The sequence below is a fragment of the Hemitrygon akajei genome, chromosome 1 (genome assembly GCF_048418815.1).
Source record: "Hemitrygon akajei chromosome 1, sHemAka1.3, whole genome shotgun sequence".
Taxonomy (NCBI): Eukaryota; Metazoa; Chordata; class Chondrichthyes; order Myliobatiformes; family Dasyatidae; genus Hemitrygon; species Hemitrygon akajei.
In genome coordinates this window covers 76,224,973-76,249,511 of record NC_133124.1, presented here as the reverse complement: position 1 = coordinate 76,249,511, position 24,539 = coordinate 76,224,973, and the positions used below count along the sequence as shown (strand labels likewise).

General features: G+C 42.5%; 1 protein-coding gene across 2 annotated transcripts in view; it reads right to left on the bottom strand.

The window, feature by feature from the left end:
* LOC140727934 (desmoglein-2-like) overlaps positions 1-24,539 on the bottom strand; it is a 63,010-nt gene that overhangs the window by 22,307 nt on the left and 16,164 nt on the right. For both annotated transcript variants that reach the window (XM_073045927.1, XM_073045937.1), the window contains exons 3-12: positions 22,933-23,035; positions 22,129-22,340; positions 20,651-20,782; positions 17,385-17,540; positions 14,309-14,453; positions 12,026-12,177; positions 8,149-8,283; positions 6,648-6,833; positions 1,967-2,238; positions 910-1,055 (exon numbers count right to left, since the gene is read on the bottom strand). In XM_073045927.1, the coding sequence (XP_072902028.1) occupies positions 910-1,055; positions 1,967-2,238; positions 6,648-6,833; positions 8,149-8,283; positions 12,026-12,177; positions 14,309-14,453; positions 17,385-17,540; positions 20,651-20,782; positions 22,129-22,340; positions 22,933-23,035 (1,639 nt within the window). The remainder of the gene's footprint in view (positions 1-909; positions 1,056-1,966; positions 2,239-6,647; positions 6,834-8,148; positions 8,284-12,025; positions 12,178-14,308; positions 14,454-17,384; positions 17,541-20,650; positions 20,783-22,128; positions 22,341-22,932; positions 23,036-24,539) is intronic.

The following is a 24,539-nucleotide window of genomic DNA, read 5'->3' as shown; positions in this document are numbered from 1 at the left end:
GAGGGTGCTCTCCACAACTGACCTATAGAACATCTTCAGCATCTCACTACAGACATTGAATGACGCCAACCTTCTTAGGAAGTACAGTCGACTCTGTGCCTTCCTGCACAAGGCATCTGTGTTGGCAGTCCAGTCTAGCTTCTCGTCTAACTGTACTCCCAGATACTTGTAGGTCTTAACCTGCTCCACACATTCTCCATTAATGATCACTGGCTCCATATGAGGCCTAGATCTCCTAAAGTCCACCACCATCTCCTTGGTCTTGGTGATATTGAGACGCAGGTAGTTTGAGTTGCACCATATCACAAAGTCCTGTATCAGTTTCCTATACTCCTCCTCCTGTCCATTCCTGACACACCCCACTATGGCCGTGTCGTCAGCGAACTTCTGCACATGGCAGGACTCCGAGTTATACTGGAAGTCCGATGTGTACAGGGTGAACAGGACCGGAGAGAGCACGGTCCCCTGCGGCGCTCCTGTGCTGCTGACCACCGTGTCAGACCTACAGTCTCCCAACCGCACATACTGAGGTCTATCTGTCAAGTAGTCCACTATCCAATCCACCATGTGAGAGTCTACTCCCATCTCCGTTAGTTTGTGCCTTAAGATCTTGGGCTGGATGGTGTTAAAGGCACTAGAGAAGTCCAGGAATGTAATCCTCACAGCACCACTGACCCCATCTAGGTGAGAGAGGGATTTGTGCAGCAAATACGTGATAGCATCCTCCACTCCCACCTTCTCCTTATACGCAAACTAGGCATTGGCAATTTAATTACTAGTTAAAAGGTTCTGATGTTCTACAAACTAGATACTTTTTGAAATGTTTTGGCCGCCACCTCAATCTTCCTAGCAGGAAATCTTGGGAGAGCATCAGTAAACGACACTGAATGTATATCACCAGTCACTCACCATCATTACTTATGGCCAATACTGTTGCTGTGTACTTCCCATCGACTATATAGTCAGCTTCACGATCGGGCACCTTAACAAGTGTTATTTCTGAAGTCTCGGGGTCGATGTTGAAGAAGTTGGCTGGGTCTAAACCCTTTGCATACCTACAGGAAAAGGCACCATAGTAAACATTGATTTTTCTTTCTGTAACTGATCTTGTGAGTGCATGTGCACACACACACACCTGCCACAAGTGTACTCACACCACCCCAAACTCACATGCAGTAGATAACAGCTCAGCACATCACAGAAAACCAGCCTCCCCTCCAAAGACTCTGTCTATACTCCTCGCTGCCTCAGTAAAACACCTAACATAAAGACCCTGCCCAACACAGACATTCTCTCTTCTCCTCCCTCCCATTGGACAGGAGATACAAAAGCCTGAAAGGATATATAACCAGGCTTCTGTCAGCTCGTACAAGACTACTGAACCCTCCTCTAGTATGATAAAATGGACTCAACCTCAGTCTATATTGTCATGGCCACTGCATCTCAGTGTCTGCCTGCACTATACTTTCTCTGTAACTAACACATCATTCTGAATTCAGTTATTACTCTTCCCTTATACACCTCAATGCACCTTTGTAATGAAATGATTGGTATGGAAAGCATGCAAAACAGTTTCACTCTGCTTGGTAGATGTGTGAATAATCTAAGGAGAAATATTTTCACTCAGATGGTGTTGTGAGTGAGGAGCGAGCTTCCAACTGAAGTGGTTGATTGCAGGCTCAATTAGAACATTTAAGAGAAATTTGGATAGGTACGTAGACAAGAGGGGTACGGAGTGCTATGGTTCAGGTGTAAATAGTTCAGACTAGGCAGGCCAGGCCAATGTAAACTAGATGGGCTGAAGGGCCTGTTCTTGTGCTGTAGTGCTCTATGACTATGTGACAATAATAAACCAATTTTCCCTTGACATACACAGGTGTAACCACACAAGCAATGCTTTCAAGCACACCAGTCACACAGGGACACCACATCACAGATTATGATGGGTAGGAAACCTTTACAGTACCTGACTCCCTCACTCTCTTTCCCAGTATCCACACTGATGGCTGGGTATTTTCCAAGCTTCTGACCAACTTTGAATTTTTTCTTGTTTTCACCGACACTGATTCGCTTCTTCGTCGGCTTGAATGAAAATCCTTCCTTCTGATCCTTCACGTTAACTTTTAATTTGATCGGTTTAAGTCCCCCGCCTGCACTACTGACTGAAGCATGATAAGCTGCTTTGTTGGAAACCCTCAGGACCAAGTTTCTGGTTGATGACTCTTCATAGTCCAGTTCCTGTGGAGTATGAGAAAACACAAGTGTTCATAGGTAAACTGAGGAGCACTGCCAACCACAACTCAAGGCAAAATTTGAAAAAAGATATATAGACTTTGAAGACTGTGCAGAGGAGGTTCACAGTATTGATTCCAGAGTTGAGGGGGCTAGTCTATAAGGAGACATCGACTTGCTTGGGACCAGAGAATGGGACAGAATCTTCCAGAAACACACAAAACCACAAAAGGGATACACAAGAGAGGCTCCCTTGGTTCCAAGTTGTTAGTTGAGACTGGGGGACATAGCCTTAAGATTCGGGGGAATAGATTTAGGGTGGAGATGAGGAGAAATTGCTTTTCCAGGAGAATGGAAAATGTGTGGAATTCTCTGCACAGCAAATCAGTAGAGGCTGCCTCATTAAATATATTTAAGACACAGTTCAATATTTTATTGCATAGAAGGGGAATTTAAGGGTTACGGGAGGTAGGTGGAGTTGAGTTCACAGTCATACCAGCCATTATCTTACTGAATGGTGGAGCAGACTTGGCAGGCCAGATGACCAACTCCTATTCCTATTTCTTACGTACATTCTTCAGCTCTCACACAAAATTAAACCCTACAATCCCCAGTCAGCGAGTAAAAGAAAAAAAGACTAATTTCTATGATGCCTTTTGCATCCCAGTCAGATCACCTCAATAAAGAGCAATGCTGAAAGTCTGACATAAAGTCAAGGAGGTTGGGAATCTGCAGCAATCAGGTTTATTACTGCTGACATACAAAGTGAAATGCGTTGCTCTGTCAGCAGCACTGTACAAGACAAAACGTACTGCATGTTACAAGCAAAAAAAGTGCAAAAGCAGAATAGTGAGGTAGTGTTCACAGTTTCGTGTACTGTTCTGAAACCTAATTATGGATTGGAAGAAGCTGTTCTTAATGTGAGTGTGGGCGTTCGGGCTCCTGTTCCTCCTCCCTGATGGCAATACTGACAAGAGGGATATCAAGAAAACAGGATTTTCAAGTACACTGCACCTCCTCTGTCCCGTTCTCTCTCCTGATCCACCTCAGACTTCTCTCACAATCCATACTTTACAAACCTATTTTGTCCCCTTAGCCATTCCATCTGCCCATCACCCACACACTCCCCTCCCCCACCCACTGGGTCCCCTCCCTCCATTGTTCCCATCAGCCTTCCCCACCTTCTTATTTGCTTCAATGCTCCACCTTTACTATCAGATTCTATCAGCCACAGCCCTTTCACTATCACCTCCTAGCCTTGGTCACCATCACCAGCCTTCTATCCCTAAAATGACTCTATCAGAGTGCATCGTGACTGGCTGCATCAAGGTCTCTTACAGAAATTCAGATACACAGGAATACAAGCAGCTACAGAGAGTAGTGCACTCTGGTCAATACATCACATTCTTCCCCTCTGTTGGTAGTATCTACACGAGGTGGTGCTTCAAGAAGGCAACATCCGTCAAAAATCTCCACCATCCAGGCCATGCCATCTTCTTGCAGATACCAACAGGAAAGAGGCACAGAAGCCTGAGGTTCCACATCACCAGGCTCAAGAACAGCTACTCTGCTTCAACCTTTTGTTTCTTGAACCAACTGGCTCAACCCTAATCACAGCCTCAGTATGGCAACACTAACTATTTCGCACTAAAATGGGCTTCTTTTGTTTTAATTGCATTCTTTCTGGCAGAAATTGTGCATAATTTGTTTTTTGTGTGAATGCTGCTTACATGTTGTTTTGTGCCACTCAAACTGTTGTAAGTAGGTTTTTCATTGCACCTGTTCAGACATATACTTGTGCACACAATAATAAACTCAACTTTGAGCCACTCCTCACCTGGATCCACTTACCTCACCACCTCCCCCCCTCACCCCTTTACACTGGTTATTTCTCCTCTATTCATTCAGTCCAGATGAACACATCAACTGACAATCTCCCTCCACAGTTGCTGCCTGACCTGCTGAGTTCCTCCAGCAGATTGCTTGTTGTTCCAGATTCCAGTATCTACAGTCCCTTGTGTTTTCACTGTTTTCTCCAGACCTTCCTGACCTGCTGATTGCTTGTAGCATTTAACTTTTCATCTCAATAGAGTTGAACATTGCTACAAGCTCATAATTGCAGGTAATCTGTGCACAGTAAGGTCCAACAAACAGCAATGTGCAACTATGACTAGAAAATCACATAGGGACCAACTGGCACAGAATAGGATCTGGAACCCCTTCCCTTCTTTAAGATAATGGCCTCCCAAGGAAGCAGACTAGACTTGAGCTCTCTGGGCATGAATGTCAGCCAGTGCTATTAAACTTGGGCTGCTTTCCAAAGGTCCTTGCACCACTGTTTAATTGCACGATGAAAAAAAATTAACAACTCTTAAATCTTTTAGCAGGTAAAGAAAAGTTTTTGTTTTAAAATGTCGCTTTTACTGCTATCTTTTCTTTACCAGTTCCTAGTTCATACATTAAACACATTCCAGTTTGTACCAATTGTGCTGAGATGAGAATGGTTGAGGCTTCAGTTTCTGAGGTGTGAATCACCAGATGCCTGTCCTACTCCAACCACATGGACACTTTGCCAAGAATGCACACGAATGCCTCTACTTCCTTAGCCTACTGAGGAAATTTGATATGTCCCCATTGACTTTGAGTGATACTTAAAGATGCCCCATGGAAAGCATCCAATCCTAATGCATGGAAACACAAGAGACTGCAGATGCTGAAATCAAGAGCAAGATTCTGCTAGATGAATTCAGTGTGTTGATCAACACTGGTGCTGGAAAAGGAATCACTGATGCTTCAAGTCAAAACCCTGGATCTGCACTGCAACAACCTTGCTTGCCGATGCAGAGTTTCAACCCGACACAAGTGATTCCTTACAACCCATAGATGCTGCTCAACTTGCTCAGTCCTTCCAGCAAATTGTTGGTTGTTTATCTAACTGGATGTATCATAGCTTGTTACAGCAAGTGCTCTGCCCAAGACTAGAAGACCATGACAATAGGAGCAAAGTTAGGTGATTCAGCCCATCAAGTCTGCTCTACCATTTCATCATGGCTGATTTATTATCCCTTTCAACCCCATTCCCTTTGATGCCCTGACTAATCAAGAATCTATCAATCTCTGCTTTACTGGTGCCACAGATTCACTGTCCTAGCTAAAGAAATTCCTCACCTCTGTTCAAAATGGACATCGCTCTATTCTGAAGTTGGGTCCTCTGGTCCTAGAACCCCCCCCACTATAGGAAGCACCCTTTCCACATCCTCTCTACCTAGGCCTTTTGATATTCAACAGGTTTCAATGAGCTTCTCCCAGATAGTACAAGTCCAGAGACACAATGCAGGAGATTGCAGACACAGCCCAGTCTGACAAAAACAAGCCCCTCCTCCATGGACTCTGTATCCTCTGCCTGGTGGGAAGGGTTTTTGTTTACATTGACTGTTTTCCTGAGGCGGCAGAAAGTGTAGACTAAAGTTTGAAAACGTGCACCAAACTCAAGGACAGCTTTTATCAGACTGTTGAACAGACTTCCCAGGACACATGAACTCATGATCCTTCAATCTATTGCATCATAGCCCTTGCACTTTATGGGCCTGTCTGCACTTCTTCTGTAAATGTAACACCATATTCTGTTGTTGCTTTTCATTTTGCACTATCTCAGAGTACTTCTGTATGGAAATGACATGTTGGATGGCACACAAGAAGCTTTTCTACTGTATCTTGGTGCATGTGACAATAATAAATCAGTTACAAGAGTGACAGCTCACTACCATCATTAACCAGGTCCAACACTTGCCTTTGTTGAATCTTGCCCTTCTTGACATAGGATATCCGGTTTGTGGGGGTTTAGCAAGGGTTAATCGGGGTGTGCTTAGGGTTTGTGGGGCTGAAGCCAGGGTTAATTGGGAAGTGCCTAGGATTTGTGGGGGGGGGTGTGTCCCTTTTGGACTTTAGGATTAGGTTTGAGTGTTGGGCTGGTGGATGTATATATCGGGTTGTGGGGGTTTAAGCAAGGGTCAATCGGGGTGTGCTTAGGGTTTGTGGGGCTGAAGCCAGGGCTAATCGGGAAGTGCCTAGGGTTTGTGGGGGTGTGTGCCCCTTTTGGACTTTAGGATTAGGTTTGAGTGTAGGGCTGGTGGATGTATATGTTTGGCTGGGAAAGAGTTCCTCCAGCTGATTCGTTTGCTGCTTCAGATTCCAGTTTCTGCAGCCGCCCAGTTCTTTTTTACTTTCAATTCTAAGTTGATAACTGTCTGAGATACCAACTGGTCCTTCAAGAGCACTGAAGTATAGGCTAATCATCCTTAACTATCCCTCATGGGACAATCCCGTCAACCTTTGCATCAGCCTTGCTCTTCTGAAGAAGATCCTCCCTCCGTTATACCAGGATAAGTACAATGTCTCTGGATTTTCAACGTTACCTTCCGAAGTATCAAAATTCCTTCATTAGTTTGCTCATCCATTTCGAACCTGAAGTGTCCGTCCTCATTCCCCTCAATAATTTCAAAGTTCCCCAGCCAGTTGTCTGTGAATTCTTGGTCCTTATCGATCACTTTGATCCGTAAGACATCATCACTCAATGTATTCTCTTGAACAGATATCTCATACTGAAGAAAAAAGAAACAAAGTTGTAAATTAAATTTCATTCATCCAACAGAAATCTTCTCCACTTCAGACAGCAGAGGTACAAAGAGATATTGACAACTCTTCTAAAAACCACAGCATTTATCAATAAATATACATGTGTAACCGGGTGACCAACAAATGCTATTCATTATCATTAAAAAGTGTACTCAGGCAATCATCCGGGTAATGCTAGAATAGTCGTCTGTGCCTTTAAGTAGAGATGGTGATGTCATTACGCACACACGGGATAACGAGGAGATCATTTTGCTTTCTGCTGCAGGAGCTGGTGGGGCTTTGGAATCAAGCTCCCCCAGAGGTGCTAGGCATGGTGAGGAAAGGTGAGCACTAATTTACAATATCCAGGTGAATTCATTTATGCTTGTTGGTGAATTGAGAATATTGGTAATTTGACATGTTTTACATGTGGATGCTTTAGTTTTTCACGAGTAAAGAACTCGACGCGGGATGGCGTGGCTTGCAAAGTTCCTCACCGGCCAAGTAGGTCAATCTTCCTGTAATTTAACTACCAGGCAATATCTTGTAAAAGTTGTGCCAAAGTGTACCTTTTGTCTAACTTTATTGTATCATGACTGATTGTGCATGTAACTGCGTAACGTGAATGTTTAGTCTCCGTTCGGGGGTTCAGCATGTGTGTACTAAAAAGCAGTGGACTTCTTAGATGAGATGTATTCGCTTACATTTTTCGTTGCTATGTATAAGATACAGGTTTGGGGGGGGGGATTCTAATGTTGTTTGTGTTGTGTTCTTTCAGAATTGCCACTATCGTATTAGTACTGTATTAGTTTTGTGCGATTTTCTTTGTATTTTTATACTGCATACGCAATCCGTGGATACACAAGTGTGAAGTGTGTGGATCAAAGGCTAAACAGAGATTGTAATGGCAGACCCGATTATAAAGTCATTCGTTTTGTTTTAAGACCCTCTTCTGGCACTTAAACATCTAAACAGAAAAAGGAATTAAAACCCGAAAAAGTAGCTGTTGTCCTGAGTGTGTACTTTTCCCCCGGGCCACTATATATGTACAACCCACGAGCTGTATCAAGGACAAGGAAACAATACTTTCTGCGCACCATCCTGGCTTGAGAATATGTTCCCATTCCTTTATCAGTGGGTCTAGGTTTTGCTAATCCCTCCCCTTCCACTTGGATCACTTCATCAAAAGATCTTCTTATATACAAGAAACTGTAAAAGTGTTCAGTTTTCCGTTAAAAATTTAAAAAAGTGTGCACAATAGTGGTAGCACAACATTTTAATGGAAATAGTCAGGATTCCTACCTCTTCTTTTTCAGCTGTAGGAATATTGTCATTGACATCCAGGATCCGGATTTGGGCATTTGCTGTAGCGGACAATCCTTCTGCTTTTCCATTTTGGTCACGGGCTTCCACAAGAAGAGTGTACAAATCTTGGGTCTGAATCAAAACAAGACAAAAAATGATTGTAACATTATTTGTTTTAAGAACTACTTTCTGAATACCCAGAAAGCTGCCTAATCGCTAATTTCCTTGAGTGTTCCTGAGAACTCAGCTTCCCTTCTGGAATCTTACGGGTAGAGATTATGGCAACAGCTCTGCCCATGACCACAAGGAATTGCAAAGTTGTGGGCACAGCTCGGAACATCATGGAAACCAGCCTCCCTTTTATGGACCATCTACACCAGCTGCGTCGGTAATGAGGTTATCACATGTACATTGAAACATAGTGAAACGGGCGAGCTGGGGACACCTTGCAAGTGTCGTCACACATTCCAGTGCCAACACAGCATGCCCACATTGCTTGGTAGAACACAATAAGCAATCGATATAAACAGACATCACCCACACCGAATACTCTCACTTCTCATCCCTCTCATCAGGTAGAAGATACAAAAGGTTGGTAGCATGTATCACTAGACTCAACTACAGCTTCTACCCTGCTCTTACAAGAGCATCGAATGGTTCCCTAGTACAATAAGATGGCCTTGACCTCATAACCTACCTTGCACCATGTTGTGTGCCTGCACTGCACTTTCTCTGTAGCTGTTGCACTTTATTTTGCATTCTGTTATTGCTTTACCTTGTAGCAACCAACTCAATGCACTGTGTAATGAAATGATCCATGAACAATATGCAAGACAAGCCTTTTTCCTTTATCTTGATACATGTGACAATAACTAATTCCAGTTCATAGCCTGAAACCTTATTGGCTGCCTACACTGTACTTTTTCTGTAACTATTTTGCATTTTTATTGCTTTTTGTGCTACCTTAATCTACTGATATAATTAAATAAATAAAAGTTTTTCACTGTATGTCTGTACAGGTGACAACAATAAACCAATTCTAATTCCAAATGGGGACCAAACACAGGCAAATTGGACAGGTCTGATCAGAATCAGGTTTATTACCATCGGCAAATCACATGGTTTGTTGTTTTATGGCAGCAGTACTTTCCCTATCACTGATGCAAGACAAACTGGTCTATAGTTTCCAGGATTATCCCCATTTCCCTTCTTGAATAATGGAACAACATTAGCCATTTGCCAGCACTCCATACTTTCCATGTGACTAGAGAAAACAAACATTTGCTTGAAGCCCCAGCAATCTCATATTTTGCCTCTCTCAGTAACCTGGAGTACACCCCTAAGGATTTATTCACCTTAATGTTCATCAAGACCAAATGTTGCCTCCGTTATCTCAACATGCGCTAACACCTGAGCATATTTCACACTGATTTTCCTATCCACCACATCTTCCCTTGATGAATACGGATGCAAAATACCACGTCTTCTGCCTCCAAGCACATGTTTGCTCAGTCTTTGGGTGGTCCTACCCTCTCCCTAGCCACCTTCTTTCACTCAAATGCCTTACAGTTCTTAATCCTACTTGCCAAGGTTATGTCATGCTAACTCCAGACTCTCTTAATTCCCTTCGAGTTCTTTTCTGACATTTTTTAAAAATAATCCATGAGGCCTCGAATTGATCTCATCTTCTAAAAACTTTGAATTGTTTCCTTTTTCCTTCTTGACTAAATTTCCCACCTCTTTGTCTAATGCTTCTTTACCTTGACATCTTTGTTCTTCCTTCTTACTGTGCAGTTGGTCTTCAAATACCCTCCACATCAGGTGTTGACTTGCCCAAAAACAGCAGTTCTCAATTAACACTTCCCAGTTCCTACCAAATACTTGTGTAATTTTCCCCACTCCAACGTAATACTCTTGTGCAAAGTCCATAATGTCTCTCATTCATAGCTACTTAAACTTAAGGAGTTGTGATCACTGTTCCAGCAATATTTTCCACTGAAATGTCTGTTATCTGACCAGACTCATTTCCCAGCACCAAGTTGAGTATGGCCCATTTTATAGTTGGACTATTTACTTTTAAGACCATAAGATACAGGAGCAGAATTAGGCCATTTGGCCCATCAAGTCTGCTCCACCATTTCATCATGGCTGATCCAATTTTCTCCTTGGCTCCAATCTCCTGACTTCTCCCCATATCCCTTCATGCCCTGACCAATCAAGAATCTATCAACCTCTGCCTTAAATATACATAAAGACTTGGCCTCAACGGCTGCCTGTGGTGAAGAATTCCACAGATTCACCACCCTCTGGCTAAAGAAATTCTTCATCTCCATTCTATAATAATGCCCCTCTATTCTGAGGCCGTGTTCGCTCATCTTAGATTCTCCCACTATAGGAAACATCCTCTCCACAACCACTATCAAGGCCATTCACCATTCAATGGGTTTCAATGAGACCACCCCTCATTCTTCTGATTTCTAGTGAATAAAGGTCCAGAGTCATCACTCTTCATACAACAAGCCATTTAATCCTGGAATCATTTTCATGAACCTCCTTTAAATCCTCTCCAGTTTCAGCACATCCTTTCCACGATAAGGGGCCTAAAACTGCTCACAATACTCCAAGTGAAGTCTTTCCAGTACTTTATAAAGACTCAACATTACATATTTGCTTTTATATGTTAGTCCCCTTGAAATGATTGCTAACATTTCATGTGTCTTCTTCACCACAGACTCATTCTGCAAATTAACCTTCAGTGCCTCGGGTTTTTGTAGTTTCTCTCCATTTAGAAAATAATCAACCCTTTCATTTCTTCTACCAAAGTGCATGATCATACACCTCTCAACACTATTCTATCTACCATTTATTTGCCCAAGTCCTTAGGTAACTTTTCTACTTCTTCTTATCATCTGCAAACTTTGCAACAAAAGCCATCACTCAATCATCTAAATCACTGACATATAACCTTAAAACAAAAATTGGTCCCAACACTGACTCCTGTGGAAGACTAGTCACCGACAGCCAACCAGAAAAGGTTCCCTTATTCCCCACTGTTTGCGTCCTGCCAATCCGCCACTGCTTTATCCAAGCTATAATCTTACCCTTGTAGCCTGTTAAGCAGCCTGACGTTTTGCACCTGGTCAAAGACCTGGGTGTCAATGCCTCTGAGGCCCTAATCTAGACCCAACATATCAATGGAGCCATAAAGAAGGCAAGACTGCAGCTATATTTCATTAGGAAATGTTTAGGAATGTCACCAAAAACATTTGCAAATGTCTACAGATGTACCATGGAGAGCATTCTAACTAGCTGCATCACTGTCTGGTATGGGGGTGATGGGGCTACTGCAGAGAGTTGTAAAATTAGTCAGCTTCATCATGGGCACTGGCCTCCTTAGTATCCAGGACATCTCCAAGGAGCGGTGCTTCTGAAGGGTGGCATCCATCATTAGGACATGCCCTCTTCTCATTGCTACCATCAGCTTCTTCCCCTCTGCCATCCAATTTATAAATGGACATTAAACCCATGAGCACTATCTCACTACTTTATTTCTTTTTTTGCACTACTTATTTAACTATTTAATATATATACATTACACACACATTTAATATAATTCATTCCCACCCCCCACATTATCTATTACATTGTAGTGCTGCCACAAAGTTAATAAATTTCTCAACATATGTCTGTGATATTAAACAGAATTATGAAACCCTCATTAAGAAACCAGGCAAAGGATTTTGTCCCAAAATATCGCCTGTCAATCTCCCTCCACGATGTTGCTTAAGTTAGTGTGTACCTGTGCAAGTATGCATTGCTTGAGATTTGTCAGTTAGCTTAAAACACATCTTAGACAGTGAATTACAGAACACACCTCTCTGTCCAAGTCATTTGCCAGTGTTTTAATTTGTCCATTGGAGTTTGAAACGAACACCTCTTTGCCCCCCTGATACAGAATTCTGTAGTAAATTTGAGCATTCTCTCCTTCATCTTTATCTGTTGCATTCAATGACATCACCAATTTACCTGGAATAAAACAATAAAAAATTCACTACTTTACACAAGATCGTATACGCTGCCAAACCCCAATTTTCATGGCATTTATATCCTGTGCATGGATGGCTATGACAACAATCTTGAACTTGAAATGCAAAATGAAAATGCTGCTTCCTACCAGGCTCACTGGTTTAAATGCTTAAAAGGTGATTTGAGAAACTGGAAACTGCATATTATATTTCCAGAATGCCTTTATGCCTTTCCTGCTTTGCTTTACAAGGATGTTGTTGAACAAATTTTACCTCAGAGCTTGGCCAAATAAAGGATATTCATCTTTTAAAATCAATTAAAGAATTGAATAAAGGGGTCAACACTGCCTTTCTGATGCTTAATGAGCTCCATCTGGTTCCCTTTGATTCTTCTTCAACTTTGAACCTACATGTTGATTTTTTGATAATGCTTCAGTTAATCTTAAGTTTAACCAGGCCACAAGATTGCTCTCTCTGTGAACTCAGTTGGATCTCAGTTCATGTGTAGGATATGGTTCAGACTGAGACCATCATCTTTTTGAACATCATGCTAAACCCCTATCTTGGTTTATTTTTTCCCACATGTACCAAGATACAATAAAAAGCTTCTGTATACATGGCATCTAGGTGGAACATTTGTAGTAGTACAAAAGGAAAAACAATGCAGATATTGACGAGCTGGTAAAATAATAAGACAGACAGATGCAATTTCAATTCTGATAAGCACAAGGTGATGCACTAAGGGAGGACTAATACAGGGAGATACAGACAGTAGATGGAAGGACACCAGGATGTATTCAGGAACAGAGGGACCTTGGTCTACAAGCCTACAGATCCCTGAAAGCGGTAGAACAGGTAGTGAAGGGGGTGAGGTAGTCATACGAGATCCTTCCCTTCACTTGCAGGGGTACAGTATACAAGAGCAGGAAGATTATCATACAACTTAAAAACTCATCGATTAGATCATAGCTGGAGTATTGTGTATAGTTTTCATCAGCATGTTACAGAGAGGATGTGATTGCACTGGAGAAGGTGCAGTGGAAACTCATCTGGATGTTGCCTGGAATGGAGTATTTCAGTTGTGTGTAGAGACTGGTTAGCTATGTTTATTTTCCTTGCAGAAAATGGAGGGAATCATTTTATTGGTGCGCAAAGTTAGGAGGCACGTTAAAAGGATAGACAGGAAGAATGTTCTTCCCCATAACTTGGGTATCTATAACAAGGAGGCAAAGGTGCTGGGAGGTTTAGGAAGAGGGTGGTTGGAGTCTGGAACAGACTACCTGAAGAGGTGGTGGGGGTAGGGACTCTCACTACGTTTACAAGTTATATGGATGAGCACTTGAATCAAAGCAGAGAAAGACTAAGGAACAAACTCCAGAAAATTCTATTAGTATAGATAGGTATGAAATGGTTGGCAAATACATGCAGACTTCTGTGCTCTCTGGTCCATCGGGTTTTTGGCCTGGAGTCAAATGTAGAATAGTGGATTCCCTTTCCTGACGGGCAAGCTTAAAATACCAGGGGTAACAGTTAATCAGGATTTGTGGGACAAGGTAGAAAAAAAAAAATTGGAGGAACATGGCAGGTCAGGCAGTATGGAGGGAAATAAACAGTTCAGGCCAAAATGATGAAGGGTCCCTGCCTGAAATGTCAACTAATTACTTCCCCTTCATTGGTGCTGTCTGACCTGCTGAGTTACTCCAGCATTCTGTGCGTGTTGCTCAAGATTTCCACAATCTCATGCATCTGAGTGACAAGGAATGGTGGGTATTTTTTAAAATGAACTGCCACAGGCAGTTACAATTACAGCATTTAAAAGACACTGGATGGGAAAGGTTCAAGGGATATGGACCAAATTTGGACAAATGAGACAAGCTTCAAACAGGGATTAACAATATTTCATTATCATTGTATGGCCATTTTTGACACAAGGTTATTAACAAAATTTAAATTCCTGAACTGGTGAATTGGGACTTGGATCAGAATGTCTGGAATAGTAGTATCAGAGCCTGTGCATTACAGGACCATGGACTTACCCACTGCATCACCACAACACAGTGGAAAATTTAATTTCTAACTGAACAGGGAGCAAATTTCCTTTATTACCTTTAAACAAAATGCATGGTTCTTACCAAATGGGGATAATTCTTCAACACTTCCTTCAAACACTTCTTTTATGAATTCCGGAGGATTATCATTAATATCTAGAACTTTGATCAGAAGTTCAAGAGGGTTCTCAACAGGTTGATTACGAGAATTCCAGGCTTGTCCTATCAACTGAATCAGGAATAAAAGATAAATCGCAAATCAAGGAAAATGCAAGAAATATACTCATCCAACTTTGCAAAATAGGTCATTTTTAATTATTGTCAGATGCACTAGGGTACAGTGAAAAATTTCATTTTGCATGCCATTGACACAGATCATTTATTCATATCAGTACATCCAGGTAATACAGATGGGAAAACAATTACAGAATGCAGTTATTAGTGTTAAATAGTAAGTGTAATGAGGCAGACAGTAAGGTGCAAGATCATAACAAGGTAGATTATGAAGGTTGGAGTCCATTTGATTTTATGAGAGGACCATTCAATAGTCTTACAACACTGGGGTACAAACTGTCCTTAAGCCTAGTTTTTGTTTCTCCAGTCCTGCAGTAGGGTCTGGGCCTGAAACATTGACTTCCCCCTCCCCCATAGCTGGTGACTGGCCTGAGTCCCTCCAGCATTTTGTGTGTGTTGCTTGGATTTCCAGCATCTAAGATTTTCTCTCGTTTGAGCCTGGTGATATATACTTGCAGGCTTTTGCACCTTCTACCTGATGGGAGGGGAGAGAAAAGAGAACGACTGGGGTGTTTGATTATGTTGACGGCTTTACCAAAGCTGTGAGAAATGTAAACAGAGTTTGTGGGTGGAGGAGTAGTTTTCATGATATGCTGAGCAGTGTCAACAACTCTCTGCAGTTTCTGAAGTCTTGGGCAGAATAGTCACCATACCAAGTGAAGACTCATTATTTTAGCACCCTAGAGGAGTTTGAGGCATTGGTTAGCTTTCTTGGTGTGATATTTGTGTGGCTGGGCCACCACAGGCTTTTAATGATATTTACTCCTGGGAACTTTCACCCTCTTGACCTTTGTAGATAGGAGCTCCTGCACTAACCTCCTTTCTGAAGTCAAAGACCACCTCTCATTTTGCTGACATCAAGGAGAAGTTTGTTACCATGATACTGTTTACTAATCCTACCTCCCTCTAGTACTCTGGCTCATTGTGTCATTTTGTAATTTGCAAAAGCTGAATCTGGTGTTAAATGGTGGTAGTTTGAAGGTGTTAAAGCTGAATCTAGCCTCTCAGTTGTGAATGCAAGGCTTATCTCAATATAATTATCTTGCTATTAGGAGGAGCTTGCAGTGTACTGAATTTCCTACAACACAACCTAATATGGTGCTGCTAGTCACCAAGCCTCAGTTCATTAGTTTCACACCCACGGATTCCTGATTTACCATTACACTCCGTCTTTTCCATTATAATAGCAGACTCACGAGTGATAGTAAGATCATAGGAACAGAATTAGGCCATTTGGCTCATCGAGACTGCTCTGCCATTTTATCATGGTGGATTCATTTTTTCCCCCTCAGCCCCAGTCTCTTGCTTCCCCACCTATGTGACAATACTACACTTTCTTCAAGTTTTTCCTCCATGCATGTCAGATACAAAGAAAAGGCAAAACAACACAGAAGAACTAGTCATTAACTTCAGGAAGCAGGACTGATTACAGATCCCGTCTGCCTCATTAATGCGGAGACAGAGTTGGCTGTGAGCTTCAGTTTCGAAGGTGTAAGTATCACCAATAGCTTCCCTTGGTCCAACTAAGCAGATTCTATAACCAAGAAAGTGCACTAGTATCACTATTTCCTCAGAAAGCCGAGTGAAGTTAGTATGTCCCTAATGAGCCAATGCTTACAGATGTACCATGGAAAGCTCCTATCCAGATGCATCACAGCTTGGTACCGCATCTGGCCTGCCCAGGACTGCAAGAAATTGCAGATATAACCCAATCCATCATGAACACCAGCCACTGACTGCCTATATTTCTCACTGCCTTTCGAAAGTAGCCAACGTAATTGCAGACTTTTCCCCACCCCATCAGATAGGAGATCCAAATGTGTGAGAACAAATAGGACAACTTTGACCTGTTATCAAACTCCCAGTGTAATAAAGATGAACTCTTGATCTCAATCTGCCTTGTCAAGGCCCCTGCCACCTTAGTGTATACCTGTAATGCACCTTATAATTGTCACACCGTATTCTGCATTCTCTTTTCTCTATGTTTTATGGATGTTTGTGAAGAGTAAGAATTTCGGGTTGTATACTGCATATATCTTCTGATATTAAATTGAACCATTTTGTACTACCTCAATACACTATACATTGAATGATCTACCTGAATGGCATGCCAAACAAAAATATTCCTCTTACCTCTGTACACGTGACAATAATAAACCAAGTACTAATCCCCGATGCCAAATTTAGAACATTGCTCTTTTCACTTCTCATGCATCTCTACGAGATAAATGCAACTTGCATTTGTATAAAATTGTACCATGCAAAGGCATTTCCTGGTGGGCTAGCTGATGCTAGGAAAATTAACAAAAATAAAATTCTCTTTCTAAAGTCCATTTTCATCTGGACAAACCCGAACAATGATACAGGATTCTTGATTTTATGAAATGACATGACTAGCCAGTGAGAGTTGTTAAATATTGACATTATGTGACACATTTAAGAGGTTTTACAGGCAGGCATCTTTTCTTTCATAGGTTTCTTGCAGCCATTATGCAGGAGGTACAGGAGCACGAGGTTCCACAGCACCAGGCTCAAGGGCAATAATTTCTCTTAAACCATTTGGTTCTTGAACCAATGAGCACAACCCTAATTGTATTTCAGTACAGCAACACCATGACCACTTGGCACCAAAATGGATTTTTTTTTTTTAAAAATGGTTGTAATTGTTTTCTTTCTTGCATATTTTTTTCCATGAATGATGTTCATCTGATGCTACAAGTCTATGGTGCTTTTGTAAGCTTTTCATTGCACCTGGGCATTCATGTACTGTGCATACGACAATAAACTCTACTTCCTCTGGACTTGAACAGGATTAACATGCAATATAGACAGTTCTATTCCAAAGGACATCGTGATTGAAACTTACCTTGAACTGTGGAGTTTTTTCACGATCCACTTCTCCTGTGATATTTAAATCACCAGTTCTATGATCAATGACAAACAAGCCGACTGGAGGCCTGTCGGCCCCTGGGCCGGTGATCGTATAGGTTAATTTTTCATGCTGTTCAATGTCAGAGACAATCTAAAGAAACAGTAGATTTGTTACAGTTAATACAGTACATGAATGATTGACAACTGCATTTGTCCACCAGAAAAGGAATTGGATCATTTTCACATTTTGTAAAATCTAAATCTGTCAGCTGTTTCTTCCTCCTTACCTTCTGAGCCTTTCACAACCTCTTCCCTCACACCAGTGCATAGCTATCCCAATTCATCACTTTGTGTGCTTGAAGTTCTCTGTTCCCTCCGATACAAAAAAATCAATGATTCTAATACCTTCCAAGCCCACGTGCACGCGCACGCACACACGCACACACGCACACACACGGAAGACATGCAAATAGAAATACACACATTTAGACCCAGACAGATGAGCAGAGATACAGTATACAAAGAGACTGATACACACACACACTCTCACACAACCACAGACACACATAGACAGAGAGGAATGCTTGTCTTCATTGAGTACAAGAGTAAGAAAGTCGTTTTGCTGCTGCATAAAGTTTTGGTTAAGCTGCCCTTGGAGTATTTCGTGTAGTTCTAGTCAGGCCATTATAGGAAGAATGTGGAAGCTTTGGAAAGGGCATAAAATAGATTTACCAGGATACTGCCTTAATTAGAGGAAAGGTTGCTCCCACAGGAGCAATGACTAAGGGAAGACCTGATAAAAATGTGAGGGGCATACATAGCCAAGTAGCTTCCCCCCACCCCACCCCCATAATCATAAACGTGAAGTACTTGAGGACATGCACTCACAATGAGAGGGTGAAAGTTTAAAGGACACAGTTTTGTTTTTACAGCGTGATAAGTGCCTGGGATGAGCTGCCAGGGATGGTTGTAGAAGCAAACACCATAGTGCTGTTTACGAGTGTGGTGAACTACATATACCTGTCTGGACACCCCCCCCCGCTGACTGCTCCTGTGGCTCCTCCCACAGACCCCAGTATAAAGGCGATTGGAGCCTGAGCCCCGGCCTCAGTCTCCAGGATGTAGCATGGTGGTCAATTGCTGCTTGTTCTTTCTTCCAGTCAATAAAAGCCTACATCTTGCCTCACATCTCCTAGAGTTATTGATGGTGCATCAATTTTATTGGCTGGAAGAAAGAACAAGCAGCAATTGACCACCACACTACATCCTGGAGACTGAGGCCGGGGCAGTGTCTCCAATCGCCTTTATACCAGGGACTGTGGGAGGAGCCACAGGAGCAGTCAGATAAGACACACAGATATGCAGGAAATGGATTATGAACAGTCAGAGGAGATCTAATTTAATTTGACATTGTGTTTGGTACAAACATTGTGAACAGAAGGGCCTGTCGCTGTGCTGTTCTGTGTTCAATGTTAATTAGTTCAATATTGGAGCATTTCTCCATCTGTTAGAATTTCTCTCCATGATTGTTTGCTCAGTCTACAAAGGCTCCTTTAGTTCAGAGTTTCCCCAACTTTTTTTATGCCATGGACCCCTGCCATTAATTGAGGGGTCCGTGGACCCCAGGTTGGAAACCCCTGTCAGCAATCACGTTTAAAGTACACCATTTTCCCCAGGAGTTTGTTTCTGACCGAGCCCCTCAGTTTACTACATGGTTCTGGAAGCCCTCCGTCAGATCATTGGAGCCATGGTCAGTCTCATTGGGATTTCACCCCAGTCCAATTGGCAGACCATGAGCACCAACCAGGATATGAAGGCAGACTTGCTAAGTCTTACTGTAAGTCAGCTACTCGGATCGATCACCTGTTCTGCGCAGAGTCTGCTCAAAACACCCTGCGCCACTTTCCTACTTGTTTGTTTCCGTTTGAGTGTCAGCTTGATTATCAGTCCCTGGTTCCCCGAGCAGGAGTCCGATGTGGAGTCCCAACTGGTCTGTTGTTGCCGGCAGAGGTGAAGGAACAGTCATGCAGAAGTCCCCTCTGTCAGAACAGCGGCAAGCCAACCGTCTGAGGCGGCTGGGTCCTTTGTTCTGTCCTAGTCAAAGGGTGTGGCTCTCCAAAGACATTCCTCTGTGGGTGGAGTCTTGGCTCTAGGGTCACACCACAGCAGGCCATTCAATGTTCTCAGCCAGATTATTCCAATTACTTACTTTCTCTATTGCCACACTCCAAGTATATCAATCCCACTTTACTTGTTTCCTGTCTAAAAACCCCTTTTGTGCAGTCTGCTGGCATCAGTTCTGAGGTAGACTTCAGCCAGCTTCTGGACTCCTATCTGATCTATAGCCTGCTCCACAACTTGGTGGATTAGGAGAGCTGCAGCCTAGAGGAAAGGTTGTTGGTTCCCCTTCATGACATCCTGAATCTGGACTTGATCATAGACATCCACTGTTGTCACTGATCGCACTGGTTGAGGCAGAGGGAGGTTGCTCTGTTATGCTTGGTCTGAACACATGGGGGCGCCAGAGTACGGTGAACTTGCGCCATTGTTAGAGGTTCTTTCACAACTGCTGTAAACAAGGAAGATTTTACACATTGTGGAATGCACTGGATGGAATTGCGCAAGGCAAATTTTATTGTGTTAAGGAAGGTGATTCAGGGGTACAGCTACAAGAGCTGCTACCTCACAGACCCAGTTATCTCAGGATCAGTATTGACCTCAGGTGCTAGCATGTGGGTTTCCTCCTGGTGCTTTGGTTACCTACACAAGGCTCATAACCCTCCATATACCTATCCAAATGCATCTCAAATGTTCCAATTGTACCCACCTCGGCCACTTCCTCTGGCAGTTCATCCAAGCTATTCTGAAATCTCCAAGTAAGGTTCCGCCAATGACTTGTATACATGCAACACAATGTCATTATTCCCAAACTTTATGTTTATGGGAACTTACGATTTTTATTTTTCTGTTACAGCCCCGCTGGCACAAAAAAATAAATTCTGGTCATAAGACATCTGAGCAGAATTAAGCCATTTGGCCCATTGAACCTGCCCCACCATTCCATCATAGCTGATTTATCATCCCCCTCAACCCAATTCTTCTCCCTTTCCCCCGTAACCTTGGTGTCCACAGCCATTAATGCCAACGAATTCCACAGATTCACCACCCTCTGGCTAAAAAATATCCCTCCCGACTCTGATTTTGGACCGAATGGGGGTGGTGATGTGACAGGCTTGTCTGTCCCCTCTGTCTGGGACTTACAGAGCCAATAGAGTGGTCCGGTGGCGGCTCATGCTCCCTGATGTCGAGCGGTGGAATGATCCATTCTCTCTTCTGTCGTCTGAAGTGGTTAGCTTTTCGGAAATAGATTCTGGGATGCTCATTTTTCAAAACCTGCAACAGAATTAAGAATGTTACAGAAGCACAGAACGTGCTGCACCGAAAGTTCTCATTTGTGCCAGTGTGAAGGTGAAGCTGCATCTTAAACCTTGCTCTTTTCATCTATGCCACTACGGTTTCTTCCTTCTCAGATGGTATGTTGGTAAATTTGTTTATCATCCTATGTCCAGTAGAAAACTATTTTGTAAGCCATCCAGACAGATCATAGTCACAGAGCACTACAGCACAGAAACAGGCCCTTCAGCCCTTTTACTGTGCTGCCTGGTCTATTGGGATTGTAACACTCCAAAGCTCTCATCCATGTGTGTGCCCATCCAAACTTCTCTGAGATGGTACAATTGAATTTGTGACATTGGTGCATTGAAGTAGTGTACAGGAGAAACAGAATATTAATGCAGAATAAAGTGTTACATTTTCAGAGAAAGTGCAGTGCAGGCTGACAATAAGGTGCAAGGTCGTGACAAGATAGATTGTGAGGTTGAGAGTCTATTAATAGTGGGATAGAATTTGTCCTTGAGACCAGAGGTAGGCACATGCTATGTCTTTTGTACCTTTGGCCCCAGGGACACACTGGTTCACTGTGGGTGGCACAGTGGCTTCCTGGCATCTGAGACCAGGGTTCAATCCTAACTTTCAGTGCTGTCTGTGTGGAGTTTGCACACCTTTCCTGTGGGGTTACCTCTGGAAGTTCCGGTTTCCTCCCACATTCCAAAGTAGTGTGTAGTTGACTACTTCAAATTGTCCCCTAGTTGATAAAATCAGGAGGGGGGGGGGGGGAGTGTGGATTGAAGGTTTTTGATGAGATGAGGGGGAATGTTTAAAAAAAAGTGATTTGTGTACTGTTATAGATTAGAAATTTGGTGCTTGCTTGTATCTATGATGTACGACTCCAAAAGAAACAAAGAACAAAGAAAAACATGAACCCAAGTGTGATCACAAGCACTATTCCCACTGTAAGTGAGACTGGAGGATGCACAGTGTTACAGTCATATAGTCATACTGCATAGAAACAGAACCAGAAACAGGCCTTCAGCCCCATCGTTGACCACAAGGCTTACCTACACTACTCTCATTTGCCCACGTTTGAACTCGTATTCCTTTAAACCTCTCCTATCAAAATACTTATTGTTATTACACCAGCCTCACCCACTTTTATGGCACCTGATTCCATGTATGCACCACCCTCCATGTATGCCTCTCAGATCCCTTTTAAAATCTTTCCCCTCTTACCTTAAATGTATGCCCTCTAGTTCTTGATGCCCTTTCCCTGGGGAAAAAGTCCTTGTGCTTTCAGAGTGTATATGCTTTGCAAGTAAACCTGATTAATTGGTATATCTTACCGTCTTTGATTGGTTTGAAAAGGGCATTAACTGGATAGGAACTCTCCATTTCTCATGCGTCCTTAAGTCCTTTGCCCTGACTCGGAAGTAATATTTCGATTTGATGTGTAGGGGATGGGTTGCATATATCCTGCCGTCAGAATGGATTCCAAAATTGGAATCGTTGGTATGCAACTTTATGTGCTCTCCAAAATTACAGTGGTAAAATATCACTGGAATTTCAAAAACAGCCATTCAGTGTGTTGAACAGGAACATACAACAGTACAGCAGTGTCAGGGCCTTTAGTCCACAATATCTGTGCAGAGCACGATGCTAAATTAATCACTTTTGCCTGCATATGGCCCATATGCCCCCATTCTTTGCATATTTATGTACCCATCTCTGCACATCTTGAACACCTCCATCATATCTGCTTCTACCACCACCAACCCTAGCAGCTTGTTACAGGCACCAACCAGCCTCTGTAGAACAACTCACCCCACATATCTCCCTCAAAATTACCCCTCCCAGCTCAAAGCTATCCCCTCTGGTATTAGACTCTTCCACCCAGGAGGACGGATTCTGACTGACTACCCTATTTATGCCTCTCCATTTTATAAAATTTTACCAAGTATCCCCTTACCTCTGCCAAACCAGTCACAAATTTGTCCACCCTCTCCTTGTACCTCATACCCTTTAATCCAGGCAGCATCCTGATAAATCTCCTCTGCATCCCCTCCTAAGCTTCTACTTCCTTCCTATAATGGTCTGCATCCAGGGTATAAACACAAGTTAACACTAAGCATTATTACAATTATCATTACCTTTAAGAACAACATCCCCCTTTAACAGTTGTGGAGGAACTATGGCCTCAAACATGTGTTTTGCAAACATTTTTTTGCAGCATTGTCCAGTTTGAGAACACACCTGGAATGGTACAATGGAAAAATTCATTAAATAAAATACTATAATGCAAAGTTACTATTTCAAGAATTGTATTGACACTGCGAATTAACTACAAAAGGTACTAGCCAACTGCACAATTAGAAATGCAATCTCTTTCTGCAGTACTTAATCCTAACACCATTTGAATACCAACACTTGTTATGCTGTAACACAGAAAATGTAATAATTCATGTATATACAAGGAGCAGCCTCAAAAAGCAATATATTAATTATCTTCTTTTATTGGTGTTATTGAATGATATGCACTGGCTTGTTTTTATAGAAGGCAGCAATAGGGTGTGCCTGAGGGACTAGACAGCCCTCAGCAGTCTGCCCCTCTTTCGTCCTTTGTTCCAGACATCGCTAACACTTCCACTCCCTGTCGAGATTGAAAAGCACGTGAACCACGAGCAGAACACAAGCAAAGAAAGGTCCATTTCTCTTGTCAAAAAGCTCAAGGTCTCATTTAACAATTTCATCATCCCCCTGTTAGTTGATTCACCAACAGCTGTCAAGGTCCTAGGCTTTTGGAAGTTCAAGGAGATTCAGCAGATTACAGACTTCTACAGATAAAAGCAGCACTGCCGATGATGAAAACGCCAGTACCCAGGAATGCGGTGAGACTCAGCCACCATGGGTACATCTCTCCCCACCATCAAGGACTGAACAAGAAGCGATGTCTCAGGAAGGTGACACTCTTCATCAAGGACCCTCCTCATCTAGGTTATGCCCTCTTCTCATTGCTGCCATTAGGTAGCACACACCCATACCTTGATTTTCAACAACTGCTTCTTTCCCACTGCCTGCTGGTTCTCGAAGTGACCTGAGAAATCCCACATTACTTCAGAATATATGTCTTTATCTCTCTCAACTTGCACTGGTGTTGTTATGTTTAGTTTGTTGCTTATTCTGCTATACTTGTATAATTTTTGCTTATTTAAGTTGTAAACTTTGGGCCGGTCTTGTTTGGGAATGTGCTCTGCTGCTACAAAAAGCTAATTCTCATGGCATTCACTCACTGAGTACAGTACTATGCAAAAGTCTTAGGCACATAAATATATAGCTAGGGTGCCTAAGACTTTGGCACGGTACTGAATTTGTCAATGTGGAGTGTGGACAGAGAGTTTGTAAATCGTGCAGGAGCAGAGGATGTTAGGAGTGTCAAGGGTGGAGCACTCTGGGACAGGTGGCAGAGAAGGAAGTGCAAGGGTGGGGAGTAGCACAGGTAGCAGACACACCCAGCCCTGAGGCACCAGACAAGGTCATTTGATTCCAATCAATTGGTTTATTGTTCATTACGGAATGTTTCTCAGGTGCTTCCTGTAAAAGCTGGAGAGCATGACAGCTTCCATCTCACTTATCAGACTTTTAAATGGACCTCACTGTTTTACCTTGCTCTAATTCTATGTACTGCCTAATTATTTTATCTGTATTAACAGCAAGACAAGCTTTTCCACGGTATCTTTGGTACAAGCGAAAACAGTAA